At 47.0% G+C, this 16,589-nt stretch overlaps 1 protein-coding gene across 1 annotated transcript in view; it reads left to right on the top strand.

Moving 5' to 3' along the window:
• The window catches only part of Dscam (DS cell adhesion molecule), a 475,219-nt gene that overhangs the window by 429,615 nt on the left and 29,015 nt on the right, over positions 1 to 16,589 (top strand). Inside the window, exons 28-29 of the mRNA XM_042687342.1 lie at positions 9,196 to 9,226; positions 15,036 to 15,151. Of these exons, the coding sequence (XP_042543276.1) occupies positions 9,196 to 9,226; positions 15,036 to 15,151 (147 nt within the window). The remainder of the gene's footprint in view (positions 1 to 9,195; positions 9,227 to 15,035; positions 15,152 to 16,589) is intronic.

The raw sequence follows: 16,589 nt of genomic DNA, 5'->3' as shown, positions 1-16,589 counted from the left end.
AAAAGGCTCTTGCTCACGGTCTGCAGCTAATCACAAGAGTCCAGCAGTGGGTGGTGAACCCTGGGCCATGCGTCTCGGCAGTCAGTCCCCTGCCAAGCTCACCCTTCCCCGCTCCGATTGCTCGCCCTTCCTTCTCAGCTATTGTTTTATTTTTGTGATTCTACTTACAACTTAGCCACTCAGCCCTGCCCTTCTTTGCCAAGAGCTTTTCCAATGAAAGCTCACTGATCCTTACCAATACGGCCAGTCATCAGGATGGAAGACATGGTGTGCCCTTTATTTTCATTCTGAATAGTTCCGTACAGTATAGTTGTGGCTTTGTAAAGATGATGTCCAGAAAACATCCCAGACCCAGCACTTTATTGTTGGCATGTCTACTTCTGGACGCTCGTGCTTGGAAGTTGGGCCTGGTAAAGAAAACAACCCATCACATCTGCCCGCACGGCCTTCATTCCCTGGACTCACTTTGGTTCCTTTGTGCTGGAGACTGAGCACAGTTCCCCTCAGGAAGATGTGCAGTGTACTTGTGAGAGGTGCTGAAAGCAAAGGTGTCCAGAGAACTGACTGCCCACAGTGCAAAGACACCCATGTTCTTGCATGTCGTACAACCCTAATAATGTCTCTCCAGTGGAGAATCTGAAAGAAGGGCAGCAAAGAACAGCAAAGAACGGAGGCCCAGTTTCCTGCCATTTGCCAATGCCAGGTTGAACATGGACATGCAGTAATAATTTCAATTAGGCAACCACTATGCATTATCAGGTGCCAGATATGGAATATTCTAAAAGCCAACAGCAATATTTTCTTACTGGATATGCTTATTATGATCACAAGAGTTTAGCAAAGCCCTAGAAAGTTACAACATTCCTGTGACTGGTCCCTGAATAACAGACAGTGTCTTCTTCCAGCAGCAGTGAGCCAAGTGTTACGGGAGGGGACAGGCATTGCTCTGTTACCTTGATCCAAGGAATGGGGCTAGAAAGGTGAGAGGCCAGGCATCCCAGAAAGAACTCGGCTTTTTAGGCCCATGTTGTCCGTGTGGAAAGATGTTCATCAATGACATAAAATTTTTCTAACTCACACAGAGAGGACACTCACAGCAACAGGTTACCTCTCAATTAAACATCCAGAGTTCATTAAGAGAATCACCCAATTAGAAGCTGACCCACATAACACACAGGTCTGGTTCCTGTGTTGGAGCAGTTTCTCCCTAGAGAGCGTGGTTTCTCGTAATATTTTCTTTGTCCAAAATAAGGACACCATTTCGAGGAATGGGTTGACATTGCTTGAGTCATGGTGAGATGTTTGCGAGATCAAAAATGGAAATGAGAGAAACTGGCTGACTGATGAATGTTATAAGTACCCCTAATACATGCTGTCAGACTTCCTAAGGAAGATGAGCTTCTGATAGCTGGCCTTGTTTGCTTGTACTGTATAACGTACTGTTTCTAAGAAAGCTATGTTTTACTGGATAGACAAGCAACCTAGTTAGGTGAGTACAATATAATGTTATTTTACCTAAAAATTAAGAAAGAAAATAGGACTCAAGCTGCTCAGCCAACCTATATTCTTCTTTCTTCTTGAGGACTTCTAATTTTAGAGCATAGCGACCTCTTAATGCCTAAATTGTCTACAAGTACAATACTTTTTTTGAAAAGCTGTAACCTTATCCAGGAGTTCAGAAGTCACATTTTACTTTTAATGATGCCCCGATTTCCCCCCAACTTCTAGACCCTTTGAAGTATAAAGTCACACTGTGAGATTTTTAGAGCTCAAGTCTCAGCAGATTCAACCCTGTAAAACTTTGATTCCAGATCCAGTGCTTCACTCTGGCATTACTAAAAGCTTCCTCCTCTAGGGTTGCAAATCTGTATTGGTACCAATTGGCCTAGGCCAACTAATCAATCAACAAGATTAACCTCAAAATTGTCGGACTTCAAATAAGCCATAGATTAAAAAAAAAACCACGTGTGGTATAAAATGGATCTGTTTCTGTGACAAAAAAATCCTGTCCCCTGAGCAGACACATATGTATTATCTTAATTCTGTTTTCAAATGCATTAATCTACCGAATCGAACCCTTGCCACGGCTGTGAGAGTGAACCTGGACTTGTGGTCTACCTGCGTAATGAGGGTGAGCTGTGAGGAGTCTCCCATTTTGTGAGTTCTACTGTGCCATTTTCTGCCCTGCAAATGAAGCTGTCTATCTCCTCATGGTAAAACCAAAACATAGCTAGAACTTTACTAATCTAAAGCAGGAATACGCATGTAAGAAGCCAACGCTAGACCTAAGTAGATAGAGCAAATAAGTACAAACTCAACACTCACGCACCAAATGCCTCAAAAGACGGAGGCCAGCATCAGAGCATACGCCCCAAAAAGTCCCACATGTGCTGACACATGTGTGCACACTGTACTCGTGATCTCATAGACGTCAGAATCCGGTACTCTGAGATGCTTGACTTTCTGCTGCTTCTCTCCCTCCCTCCCTTCTTCCCTTCCTCTCCTTCCCTCCCTTTCTTTTCCCCTTCTGTTTCTAATTATTTCCTCCTCTTCTACTTCTTCCTCCTCTCCTCCTCTTCTCCTTCCTCCTCTTCCTCCTTTCTTCTTCCTCTTCCTCCTTGTCCTGTCCCTCCTCCCCTTCCCCCTCTTCCTTCTTCTCTTCCTTCTCCTCTCTCCTCTCCTTCCCCACACCACCCTCTGCCTCAGTCTCCTAATCAAATCACCACAGTTATCAGGTAAACAACCCTGTCTTTGGGTGGGAAATGAGGGAGCACTGGGCTGGAGGTAACCCAGGGTCAGCCAGTGGAAGCAGGGACAGGAGTGGGGACTGGGCTCTCTGGGCGTTCAGTTTGGCCTTGTTTCTTGCAGTTGTCTCTGTTCGCAAGCATCCATGACCAGCTCTGCTGGGGGAGGGGGGGGGGGGCGGAAATATATATTCTCCCTCAGAGTTTGCATCCGCTTTTACTTGAGCAAGCCCAAGCCAATGACTGGAAATCTTATTTGGGATCTTGTAAAAACTTAAATGCAGGTTTACAGCCCTTACAAAAATAGCTGCTTTATGAGATCCATTTCTAGTCCACAGAAAAACAGGGCTGTGGAGGGGGAGCCTGCAGATAAAAGCTTCTGATGGATGCAAAGGCAAGAGGAGATCTGCTACCCTAAATGGTTTTCTTTCCTTGTTTTCTTTCTGTGAGTGTGCCAGCAACCGCCCCATCGAGGTTAGCTCCAGTATGTTCCATTTCCCTGGAATGCAACATCAGACATGAACCAGGCTGTGGCTATAAGTGAGAATCTTCTTTGTTAAAGAAACACTGGGGTATACAAACTAGGAGGAAGCGTGGTCTCCAAGAAAGGTTTGGGGGTGAGGTCTAGGAGTGTCTGGCCCCCGCCATCCTGTGGCCGGTGGCGGTGCCCAGTGGGTAGCCCCCTTCCCTGCACAGGCAGGCTTGGGGGTGGGCAGTGTCCTCAGTGCTCAGGGAGTGGGCTGCTGTGCTTCTCCACCTGCAGGAACCTCTCCCAAGACCAGCTTGAGCTGTGTGTCTCCAGAACACTTTATATTCCCTTGCTTTAGTCTCTCAACAATTGGGCAAAGAGGTTGAGTATGAGTTTGGCCTTATTATACCTCTTGGTCACTTGAAAACTACAGGCTAGACAGGCTCTGTCCTCAGGGAAGTGGTCCAGACTCGCATATCCGTTGGGACAGAAGGAGACCAGGTGCCCAGTCCTCTTCCCGGGAAGCACAGTCCAGGAAGAAACGGGCTGTTCCATTCATAGGAAGTAAGCTTAACAGGTGTCGAAATGGGAAAGGGCAGGGAGGTTGTAAAGAGGGCAAGAATGATCAGAATACGTTGTGAGCACATGGGGAAAGATCACAATGAAATCTGACCACGTGTACTGAGCGTCATTTTAAAGAAAGATTTAACCATCACTCATCACAGCAGTAGCTGCTTTACAACGGTATGGTTTCCCACTAAATACGCCATCCATTCATTCTTTCATCTTAGCGTTCATTGCCCTTCGTCTTCTGTCTTCCTTCTTTTCATCGCTGAGTTCTTGCAAGCATTGTGTGCCAGCCACATTGGCTCTCGTCCACTCCCACGTGCTCATGGTCTCAAATGAAGCTGCTCTCCTAGGCACATGACCTTTTACCTCATGATCACCTGACTCACCGTTCAGAGTGCTGGAAACTTGCTTCTCCCACAGCTCTTCCTTCCATGTGTCACTACAGTGCTCATGGCTGGACTCTGGTAGACTTTCTCCATCTGCCCCTCTCAGATCACAGTTGGGTCACAGACCCCAGGACTATAATGAGCCAGGAGCTTCAAGACAGATGTCTAAATCTCAGTTGATCTGAAATGTAGGAGAAGATGTGAGAGGCAACACAAAGGGCTGTGTCTGGCTGGTTTGGGCCTGAAGAACAGGACTGTGGGTAATGTTCTCATGGGAACAGATGGCGGATGGAAAAGATGCCTCTCTGCATCTGCTTTGTCTTGACATGAACCAGAGGAAGCGTTCTTCACACCAGAAAATGTGGACCAGGAATTATAAAAAGCATGGGAGGGAGGGAAGGGGTAGAGATTAAGCAGGAAGGCAAAGAGGGAGTGCGAAAGAGAGCCAAAGATAGACACAGAGAAGGGAAGAGATGGAGAGAAGGGGGAGATGGAGAAAGAGAGAGAGAGAGGGAGGGGTAGAAATAGAGAGAGATAGAGGGGGAAAGGGAGAGAAAGGGAAGGAGAGAGACAGACAGACACACAGGAAGAGAGAGAGAGAGAACTCAGAATGCTTGACAAAATGATCAAATCCTTGATAAGTTGAAATAATTTTGTTCCTTCAGATTTAACTGTGCACTGCCTATTGGTGGGAGGAACTGGAGATTTGCTTTTTCAAACAATGTTGACAAACAACAGTTACACATTTCCAAATGACAGGCAGCAAAACGTTGACACCAATAAATGCTATGACATTTCACTGAAGAGAAATCCCTCCACTGGAGAGATCAAGAAAGTTTTCGTGGGTTACACCCCTAAAACACCCCAGAGAGGGAAATAACTTGAGTTTCTGAACACAATTATCCAACATATAATCTCAAGATCTTTTGAATACTCAGTGGCAAACTGGGGTTAATTAGGTCATACTTTGTGCCTATTTTCTGGACCTTATACATTAGTTTGGGTTATACAAAGGATGGTGGGTAGGCAGCCAGGGAAGGGCAGGGCCACCAGGGGTCTGGATGAACCCCGGTTTGTGTTTCTACAGTGCTTACCATCAAGGAGCATGTGGCTCCTCTAGGGGGAACCCCTGGCGGGCTGAGCCAGGCTCTGAGGCAGCTCACCCCTGAGTGAGGAGGTCAATGTACTGAGGGAAGGGATCCAAACTCTAAGAGTCTTTGAACGGTTGGAACCAGGAAGCCACATCTTAATCAGGATAAGTGTAAAGTTCACTAGGCAAATTGTAAAGTACATGATCATATGATCACTAATGAGCATTTTGCTGGCATTACTATAATAGAAAAAAAAATACTAAAAATCACCAATGTCTGTTGTGGGCCTCACAAAGTAGAAGACAAGAAGAAATCATATATCTTTGTAGAAGAGAGTGCCAAGTAAAAACTTACTTAGAAAGCCAGGCACCGGTGGCTTATATCTATAATCCTCAGATCTCAGGATCAGGGTTTGAAGCTGGCCCAGGGAAGAAAAGTCCACGAGACTCTTATCTCCAATCAACCACCAAAGAGCTGGAAGTAGAGCTGTGGCTCAGGGGTAGAGAGCTAGCCTAAAGGCATAGCACCCAGGCCCTGAATTTAAACCCCAAAACCAGAAACCAAAAAGGATTAGCTAGAAACCATATCCTATGAGAAATGATTGACAACTTTACAGAATTTAATCTGGAAAAAGGGATAGTCAACGCCAAGCAACAAAACAGCCACTCAAGGGGGGCATTTTCATGGTTTGCTGATGGTTCCAGAGAATTCCATCAGGATGGACAAGTAGAGAGAGCATCGGGAATTTCACCACCAGAGTGGAGGGGGAGAGGTGTTTTTTAACAACTGTGAATATATCCTTGGGAAGAGTTTGTGCAGGATCTCTTCTCTACCAGGGTCTGGGTTATACCCAAGATATAAAAAGCACAGAGAGAGAGAGAGGGAGAGAGAGAGAGGGCATGAGAACAGCAGAGAGTTGGGAGGGAGGGGCCACCAGCTGGGGCTGCCGTGGCCTGTGGAGGCCTGGAGTACCCCAGAACCCTGGAGAACCACCACAGGGCTGACCGCCCACTGGGGCCGGGAGGGAGCCCGGAGCAGGTCGCATCTTCCGGGAGCCAGGAGACACTGGAGGCCTCGCAAGCCTGGCGCCATTGGAGTCATGGCAGAAAGCGGCAGGAGGGGGAACAGAGAATAGGAGGTGCCAGCCAGAGGCGAGAGCTGGAAGGGCAGCCAAGCCTCGTCTGTGCAGGGGAACATGGGGCGGGGAAGGGGAAGAGAGGAAGTCCCCTTGAGAGTCTTGGGGACCAGGGGTGGCCTGGCAAGGCAGGGTTCAGGACCCTTTCACAGAGAAGGCTGAGCAGCTGGAGTTAGGGAGACAGTGGGGTAGATGTAAGCAACCACGTGAGAGCTGAGCTTAGGAAATGAGGCCTATAAGGAGCAAGTCTGGTGAAGAGGTGTTGAGGTGTTGGGGGGCAGGTCAGTCCTGGGGTACACCCCCGTGCACGGCAGCAGCCATGCCACGAGAGTGCCCAGGAGCCCAGTCCAGAACCTGTACCGCATGTGTCGGCCACAGCGCTCATGCTAGCATCCACCCAAGACTCTGGGAACAGAGTCCCAAGCTTCCCCCGGAAGCTGATTTTAAAGTCTTCGCCGCCCTTTGTTCTATGACCCTGGGATCTTAACAAATCCTGTTACAATGAGGACGCTGTCACCTTCTCTTTATATTCTTCCTCGCTGAACCACACCCAGAGCCCTCTGCTCTGCCCTGCATCTCCCCAACCGCACTCCACACCCTACCTCCAAAGGGCTTCACTCAAAGCGCTGCTTACATTCTCACCCAGGTGGCCGCTGTCCTGTCCTTCCCTTCCGTCCCTGCCCTGCCCAGCAGAACCCACAGCCCGCCATTCCCCTGGGCCCTGCTGCCCATCTGCCCCGTGCCCTCCAGACCCGGTCTCTGGCACTCACAGAGTCCCGCAGTGGCCTCACCCACCTTCCTCTGGCCTCACACCACATCGCTTGGATTCTCCCGAGGAAATGGTGCGGCCCCAGTGCCTGTCTCCTGTCCAGCCGTGTGAATTCCAGCTTCGAGCTCCCTCCTGCCAACCCCCACCTCCGCCTCCTTCCTCCCCCTCCGCTTGGCCCAGGCTCCATCTTTTAGACTACAGCCCATCACACGCCTCCTCTCCTTAGCTCTGTAGTGTCATGGCCATGTGTATCTACCACGACCCTGGAAACCTCTCTGTCTGGGGAAACTGAACCAACACACTGCTCCAGTGGCTCTGAGCATTCTGTGTACGACACAGGCCTCCTGCGGGTCCCAAGCCGCTCCGGTCCCACGCGCCACTCGGACAGGGGTCACTCCTGTGTTCTCTCTCCAGATGGGCCCACCCGACCCCCGCTCTCCTTAGCCTGCTGTCCGTTGCTTTATGATCTTGAGGATCATGTGGTTTAACAAAACTGAAACATAGGCAATGGAGGTGAACATTCTTGAAACCCACCTCCTCATCCCTTCTGTGGGAACTAGTCCCCGGCAGAGGCGGGCCCGACCGGGTCTGCTCTTGCCTGATGCACTGTGGGGCGCTGTGATTCCACAGCACGTGGCTCTAGAAGGACCACGGGAGAACAAGGCAGTGACAAAGCCCGGGGGAGGCAGGCCGGGCCAGCTTCGCGCCAGTGTGGCTGAAGCCACTGTCCCCTCTAGACTTTTCCATCTTCCTTAGAGTCCCATCCTCACCACCGTGGGTCCTTCCATGGAAGTCATCAATCCCCAGTTTCTGGATTTTCGTTTCTCTCTACATCCACTTCGTAAGTGTTAAATCACCTACGAAGAGAAGACACTCATTCTATTTACTTCATCTTTGAGGACAAATATGCAGAAACAGACTGGCACGTTAAATGCTATTTGTCTTCCTTTGCGTCTCCCCGTGGGTGAAGTAGCTGAGATTTGTTCCGTCTTCTACTCTGAACCCATCTGTGACAAAACTGGACCTCACATTGAGGGTACCAGTGTGTCCTGGTGTGGCCGACTTGAAGCATGGAGCTTCAGGCCATCGAGTGCCAGCCTGTCTGGTGATTTATCCTGAGTCCACATACCTACCCCCATTGAGACTGATTGCATTAAACACCAACCCCCAGAGAACAAAGTGAAAACTCAACCAACATATGTGTTTCTCAAATAAAGCCACTCACACAGTTAGCTGGAACTATTTCCAGAAAGTTCTCTTCATTAAACAGGATACATAACATCAAGTCATTCAGAGAGCAAATGGAAGAAACAGAAATAAGGCTTTTGTGTCCTAAGAAAGGAAACCTTCACTTCTGCTAGGATAAAATGTATAAACAGAACACATTATATTTTAAGGAGAAAAAGAATTTTTACAAATCCTACTGCCAAATACGTAGGTTTTTTTCCTCTATGAAAATTTTACGTGATGTTTCTTGTATAATAAGGGTAGCAGAATCTTAGTAAACAATGTCATGCAAAGGAAAAATTATGAATTTTTGTGTAATTTTCTAAAGAGAGCAGTGTGACATTCGCAGAATTATTTGACCACTCACGTAATGCAGAACTGTTCCAGTGAGTGCCAGGGAAGAATAAACCCTGGCATCCCAAGCTTCTTGACTTTGCTAATTTGGTCATCTTTGGTGGGGCCATATAGCACACATGACTTCCTTTCCAAGTGTAAGTTTTCTGACTGCAAAAAATAAAATAGAGTGTTCTAGAAGAGACAAATGAATAGGTTGTCGTAAAAACATTAATAGATGTCTGAGATTTTATGGCCACCAGATAATTATAGTATCATTCCTGCAATAAATAAATGACAAGAAAAGAATCCCATATAGAAGAAATAAGGAATCCATAAAACTGTAGGTCATTAGTAGCGATCTGAGTATATAATTACATTCGCAAATGGCTGCAGAACATTTGTCATAAATGCCAATGTGAATGTTAATGAGTTATTTACCTTGTACTAATTCTTTCTTTCTTTTTCCAGATGCAAAGAGTTTGGCTGAAATGCTCATGAGGTAAGAGCCTAAAATTCCAGATCAGTTTAAAAGGATGTTTCCATTTGCCTTGTTGACTTTTTTAATAGGTCACATTTTCATTTCGACACTATAATTTGCATTTGCATCCCAAAATATCTAGACAAAGTCTTGCTGGATACGTAGACACAGAGTAACCTCCTCCCACACCTGCCAGCAGGGGCTGTGCTGTTGAGTGGACACAGCCAATAGCATGTTCCCAATAAAACACAGACCCAAGTGTGCATCCTGGGGCCCTTCCGCCAGGCCTCCACCCACACATGCGACCTCTGCGGTCAACCTTCTTTCTGACCGATTGAGCCAGAGTCAAGCCAAACCACCAAAGGAAGTGTGCTGTGGGCCGTGTGCTGAGCTCTTCCCAGGCAACGGCCCATCCAGGAGAGAGTCTGGCCCTCCGTGCAGGGTGTTCTCGGCACCCATCCACTTGCACACGCACCCGCTCCTCTGGCACGGCCTCCCCGCTCTGTCCGGAAGCTGCGTCCCTCGCCAGTCCGGGAGCTCCCAGCACTGCAGTGGCTGCACTGCAGTGGAGTGCACAGGGCGGCTGAACAAACAGCGCGGTGTTCACAGCAGCAGAAGACACGGCGCTTTGAAGCATCCGCAGGCTGGCAGCGGGCAGGGCTGGGGAGAGAGGAGCTCGTTCCTGCCACGTTGCTCAGCTCCATTTCCCGCCCAGCCCCACCCCCGCCACACACCAACGGTGGTCTTATGCTTTCCTAACTCCATGTAGCAACCAGACCCTTCTGATACTCAGCATTCATACGTGAGAAATTAGTGGCCTGGCGTCTCTCCCTGATATTTGAAGGTTAATTCTTTTATAATGTTGTGATCAAATCACAGGTGAAAAGAGGGGGGAAAAACTGTCAACTTGGGGTTGCCGTGTTAGGGTGACGCGTAGGAGAAGAAGAGAGAATGAGGGAGCAGAGAGGAGGGTGGCCTTTGCACTCCTCACAGCAGTGGGCCTTCATAGCCTCAGAGAAAACCAGCATTTTACTCTTCATAAGGAGCCTCCTGTCCCCAGTGTTTGGGGGGACAGAGGCTGAGAGGGGGAACGTCTCTGATGCCCAGATTCTGTATCCCACAGATGTCTTTGGACACATGGTGTTTTCAAACAGTCTGAGTCCTAAGTAGAAGAATGACATGGAGGAATCCAGGATAACTGAAGCGATGGGCAGGAATGGTTAGCAGAGCACTGATGCCATTTCCCCATGAGCAGGGAAACAGAGGCAGCGCACCAGCCTGTCTGTCACAGGGTGGGCTTGGGAAGAGGTGTTGACAGGTACAAAAACACCTGTGCATAGGTCATGCTGCTGCGCTGGGGATTCATTCGCAGCATCCAGTGATGGTTGGTAGAGCTAGAGCCCACAGGTAAGGCAAGTCCCAGGAAGATGTGTCTCAGGACGGGGATTTAATCATGGGAGGCCAGACTTCCAGGAGAGAGTACAAAAAGCTGCGTGAAATACCACACAGCCACGCTCTTCTGGAAGTCCATACTTATTTGCTGAGCAGGAGGATACAGATGTGTGGGCACATTATGTCCTACCCAGGCATACCTGCCCTTGCAGGTCTGATAAATGAGAGAGAGGGAAGGAGAAAGAAAAGGAGAGAGAAATGGAGAGAGAGAGTAAGAGAAGGGACATGGAGAGGAGGTAGGAAAGAGAGAGGGGAAGAGAGAGAAAGGCTCATAGAATTTATACACATTTTCTTTTCTTTCTCTTTCTTTCATTTTCGTTCCAGTACTAGGGCGTGAACTCAGCTAAGCTACTGCTTAGCTCTGTCACTCAAGGCTGGTGCTCTTCCACTTGAGCTGCACCTCCACTTCCAGCTTTTTGCTGGTTAATTTCAGATAAGACTCTCCTTGATCCTCAGGCCTCAGCCTCCTGAGTAGCTAGGATTGTTAAGTGTGACTCACCGGTGCCTGGCAAGGACCAATCCTCTTAGCAGAACAAACGTCACAGTACAGACTTTAAAACAAGGAACTGACCTTTGAACTGATTTGCTTTGCTGTCTCCTCTTGAATGTGGAGCCCCAGTCTGTGGGCGAAGGCTGTGGGGTGGTGGATGGTGTCCCTTTAGATGCCATGTGACCACAGTTCCTCTCAGCTGTCCCAGTCTGGCCCCCGCGGGGCTCTGTACACCTCCCAGCAACCAGAGAGCACCTAGGCCACCCTCCCTACCTTTACTCCCAGTCCCCCGTATCCCAGCTCCCTTGCTCTTTGCCTGGCTGCCTCCTCCACCCATCCCTCAACCCAGGCCAGAGGCTGTGAAACCATGATTCCCTGGCATGTTTGACATTGGTTCGCTGAAGATGACTTGCTTTTTCGCTTCTCCTGATGCCCTAGGGTACATCCCTCACCCTTCTCACAGCCCGGGAGCAAAGCACTACAAAGCATCCTCTTCGTTCATAAGGTGTAAATCCTGTGGTTGGTAAGAGCACTTGCTGAGAAGAGCAGGAATTAATGCTGGTCTCCCGGATGGATGGTTGCCATGGTGAAATTCAGAACACTAACACTAATCATCATTACCACTTCAGATCACCCATGTGGTTCTCCTCCAACTGGCAAACATGACTGGAAGGGCTTCTCAGATAGGTAGATTTCTGTGGAATTAATCTGCAGTGATTATAATTGTCAAGGGTTTGACAGTTTACCAACCAGGCAACCCAAGACCAGGTCAATTTACAGCCGATCAGATTTTGAATGTGTCCTAGCCAGGATGGGTCAGTCATATCCGTCAGTGAGGAGAAGACACTGGCCTGTGTGAGCTGATCTTGGCTGCTGTCTTCTCTGGGCAGATGAGGACCAGGCAGGCTGGGGCCAAGAGAACATGAAGCCAGCCACCAGCATCTGCTCCTGACTGCATGCAGCCAACAGCCAGTTTGCTGATCTTGGGGGAGAGCATCCCACTTACCTCATTTAATTAAAAAACAAAATTATTTCTGGCTTTACCATTTTGCAATCTAGGTGAAAATAGCATTTGTTTTCCAATTGCGCCCAAGAAGGATTTGCCTATTTCAGTGGGATTATCAGCCCTTTGACTAATGGTAATGAAAGCAAATCACTTGGACTGAGCTGAGAAATACTGCACCCCGCAAACCACCCTCGGCTTTCCCCATCGGCACTGTCTTACCAAACAGCCAGATGGCAAATGGATGGCCAAAGACGGCATTTCAATAATAACTAGTACTTTGAGCAAGGCCCTAGGTTGTTAAAAAGAAGCTCAAGGAAAACATTCAGCAGCATCTTTGAGCTTGCAAATGAAGTTTCTTCAAATAATTGTTTCGAAGGCTTGTTGCTTTATAATGACCAGTTATTATACTCTTGATGATCAGCCATCGTGTAACAATAAAAGACCAACTATGGTAGCAAATGTTAATATGTGGTTTCATTAGAAACAGCTTAGTTGAAACCCAACATTTTAGAATGGGAAGGATATTATTAACCCGAAGTACAGCCTTTGGGGATGTGCCACGCTGCTCATGTTGTGACCCCAAAATAGAATGATTTACTTAATAAATATTTATGAGGCATCTCATTGGGCCACCTACTATCCTAGCTTCTATCTAGCTATCTTATCTAGGGACACGGGGACCAGGGCAGAGACATATAAACACCCCTTGTGGAGTGTATATTCCCAGTGGGAGAAACAGATAATGAATGAGATAAACTAATTAAATATATGAAATTGACTCAATTAAATATATACTGGAGAGTAATAAGTGCCAAGGAGACAAAATGAATGGGCAAGACCCTGGAGACTTCCTGTGTCAGACTGGCTAGTCCATGCCAACAATGGCAGCTAAGCCAAGTTCCAAGAAGGAAAGAATGAGCCACTGGGATGTTGGTGCATGGAGTGGAGCATATATTCTGTGTGAAGGGAGATAGAAGGAGTTGGCACCTGACTGTCAAGGTTTATTGAATTAATGTCTAGCCTTCCCATTGGTGGGTCCTGGTGACTGCCTTTGGAGGTGAAGGGATTTACCTCTCTCCTTGATTGTCCTTATTCATGAGGCATAACCATATGTGGCCTTTGTGCTGGTAACAGCAATTGCAGTGGTTATTTAGCTTGCTTCCTGTGTCAGTCTGACAACAGATCCCGTATTGTTGTTTAAGTATAGCCTTCTCTTGGTGCTCATACTTGTTTAATAGAACAGCAGCAGAGAGCTCATAACTATTCATGATAAGCAGAAGGAACTAGCTCACACTTCTATTTTTGGTACAAGGACAAGCTCAAGTCCCTAGTGGAGTCTCTAAACAGATCTTTCAGATATTCACAGAGGAGTAGTTCCCCGTATGTTTTTTTTGTAGAAATATAGCTTGTCTAAGCATGACATAAATGCAGCACCCCAAGGAACCAAAATGCTCTTCATTTTCCATAAAAATTTGAATCTCAGCTTCCTCTTCTCTTTTCTTCTTTTCTCTTTAACCACAAGTGAACTGAGAAGGTAGTTACAAAAGTAATTTGAAGCAGTATAGAGACCATGTGAAAAATGAGGCCAAATGAGTAATTAGCATGATCAAGGGTACATAACCCAATTACTCTGTAGAGGGGAAAAAATCTGGTTCAAGAGCAAGTCCTCAGAGAAAAGTTGCTCCTTTCCGGTGTTGGGCTGTTCATGGGATGTTTCGTTTAGACTCATACAAAGAAAGGGGCATTGTAAGACACTCAGAACACTAGCCTGAATGTTAGCTAGCATGAACTTCATGGGAGCTACTGGGTAAATTTGACCTTCAGGGCAAAGTTCAATCAGCTGCTTGGTTTTGGAGTAGAGATGTTGGGATCTGTGGAGGGATTCTGGGGCTCTGGGTAAAGTGCTTAGTTTGTTCTTGTTCTCTATTGGAGTACTTGGTACACAGCTAAACCACAACAGGGTGAATGAGGCTCCGGAAGTCAGTCGACAGATTTTGACCATGTTTGAGACACAGTTGTGCATTCTGGTTGATTGACCCATCCCAGTGGCTGCTTCTTCTTAGAGGCTGCTACAGTAAACAGTGTTTTAACATCCCATTAATTCTCATCGTTTTGTGAAGCCAGAGCAGCCATTCTCAAGTGTGGATTAACTAATGAAGGCCTTTATTGGCTTTTTGCTAGATTTCTGCACAACAGTGAGGCTGGTGGTTACTTGGGCCGTAACTAAACGTGATAATCCCATCCCGTGCTGTTTTACCACTTACTTGTACTCACTTTTACAGAACTCATTCTCAAAGCAATTTTCTGGTACACAAATTTTGAGATAAAATTATTACAGCAAGTGCTTTTTCCCCCTTTCGTTCCAAACTGCATTGTTGGTTAGGGAAACAAAACTAATGCCAAGAAGCTAACAAGGTTTGTGATTTGTTACTAAACCAGACACACAAGAAATCAGTGATCAAAACCAACAGCCAATGAGCAATTGGTTCACACATTTCTTCCCTCGCCACCTCAGAGCATCTCGTATCTGACGAAAGAAAATGTGGCTTTTAAAATAGATTCTTCTTTCTTTCCTTTAGCAAATGAAATGAAAAATTGCTAAAGGTTTCCACTGATGGATTTTGAACCAATCCATTGGAAATTTATGTTTGTGAATCTCTTTCGACTGCTGGAATTGATTATTTAAAAAAAAATAAGACAATAAAAAAGATCACTTGACCAAAAGAGGAAAATCTCATGTTACAGATTTTCTTTCTTCCCCCTCCCAACAAGCCATTTGTATAACTGAATGATAAACCATGTTGGTGTTTCAGGCACATATTTTTGACATAATATAACACTGAACTAGATTGGTTAATGCATTGTTCTTATTTTATTCCCAGTAAGAATACTCGAACTTCGGACACCTTAAGCAAACAACAACAAACTCTGAGAATGCACATCGACATACCCCGGGCTCAGCTATTGATTGAAGAGAGGGACACAATGGAGACTATAGGTAAATGTCCTGCTTGTACATCACACACTGGCCTGTGTGGGCACAATCACAAACATGCTTTGTCAGCCAAACCCCCAAAGCATGGGAAATATGAGGTAGGAGAACACCTTGAATGTTCCATGCATACAAAAGTCAAGGAGAATATTAAGTACCAGCAGAGAGGCAGGGAACACGAACTTCCCTAATACCGCAGTGATTGCCTGTGATGAGAGTTCCCAGCTCTGATCTGCTCTGAGTCCTTTCTGGGAAAGTGATTTATGCTGCATCAAAGACCAGACAGCCATAATGAAATAAACCCGGAAGGCTGGCACAACAAAGCCCAGTCTTGGAAATCCAGTCCACACACTTCTACTAAACCCTGATAAAGGCAGCTTCCACTAAGTTTTTTCATTAAACAAAGGTCTCACACAGGGCACCTGTTCCCTCTCTGCTTCTCAGCATCCCATAATCTCCTAGGCTAGGGAAAGTCCATACCCCCCCCCCCCGCATTTCTCCTTTCTATAACAGCAATGGAAGAGATGCTGTGGCTCATCCACTATAATCCAGATGGCTTGTCTCTAGCCTCTCTCTACCCTGTAACAACCAGAGGGTGGCTAACATTTATCAAGAGATTTCTAAGTGACACACTGGCTTTTGTGCATGATTTTGTTTTCACTTCATGCCAGCTTATGGGAAAGGTACTACTTTTGCAACTGAGATGCAGAGTTTCTGTAGCTACCAGGAACAGAACCCGGTGTCCCTAGCTGGACACCTGCTTCACCGCCCTGCCCTCCTCCTCCAGGCTGCGGCCACCTGCTTCTACACAGCAGCTGCTTCACCTCAGGAACCCTCGCATTCCAGGACCTAGAGAAAGGATTCTGAGGCAGGCTCTGCAGCTGCCTCTTTTCACCAGGTTTTGGAAGGGGATTGCTGTCACTGGGTGCCAGGACAACCCTTTCCTGTGGTCTGGGCACCGTGGCTTGGCCCCTAGCTCCTTCCCTGAATCCCTCCAGGCAGGAAGCTCATGAAGGAAGCCAGACGAGCAGAGAGTCTCCGGCATGGCCTTCACCCCTCCTGTCCCACCAGCCAGGGGAGATATTTTGTCCTCATGGCTCCAAGGTTCTAGAAGGCCTAAGGTTCTAAGGCATCCTTCTTTGGATTTCTATCTAGCCCAGGCATGGAAAGATTAGTAAAGACCAGCATTAGAGCCTTCATGAGATAAAGTGATGTCTGTTAAATCCTGATTTCTTGTATTGTACAGGGTGAGTGCTGGGCCAAAGTACAGGAGGTATTAGGCATCTGTTTTGCTCACCATTCGCTTTCTTGTTTCTTTTCCCATTTAATTCAACAGACTGAATATGAAATCAAAATTTTCTCTTGAAACAAGTAAAAATGTAATACCAGGTACTTTGATCAGCATGTTATAAGCATTTAATGTAACCCTCCAGTCCACATCATT

The sequence above is a fragment of the Dipodomys spectabilis genome, unplaced genomic scaffold (genome assembly GCF_019054845.1).
Source record: "Dipodomys spectabilis isolate Male_0828 unplaced genomic scaffold, ASM1905484v1 ptg000107l, whole genome shotgun sequence".
NCBI classification, from domain to species: Eukaryota; Metazoa; Chordata; class Mammalia; order Rodentia; family Heteromyidae; genus Dipodomys; species Dipodomys spectabilis.
This window is presented reverse-complemented; position numbering and strand designations above follow the sequence as displayed.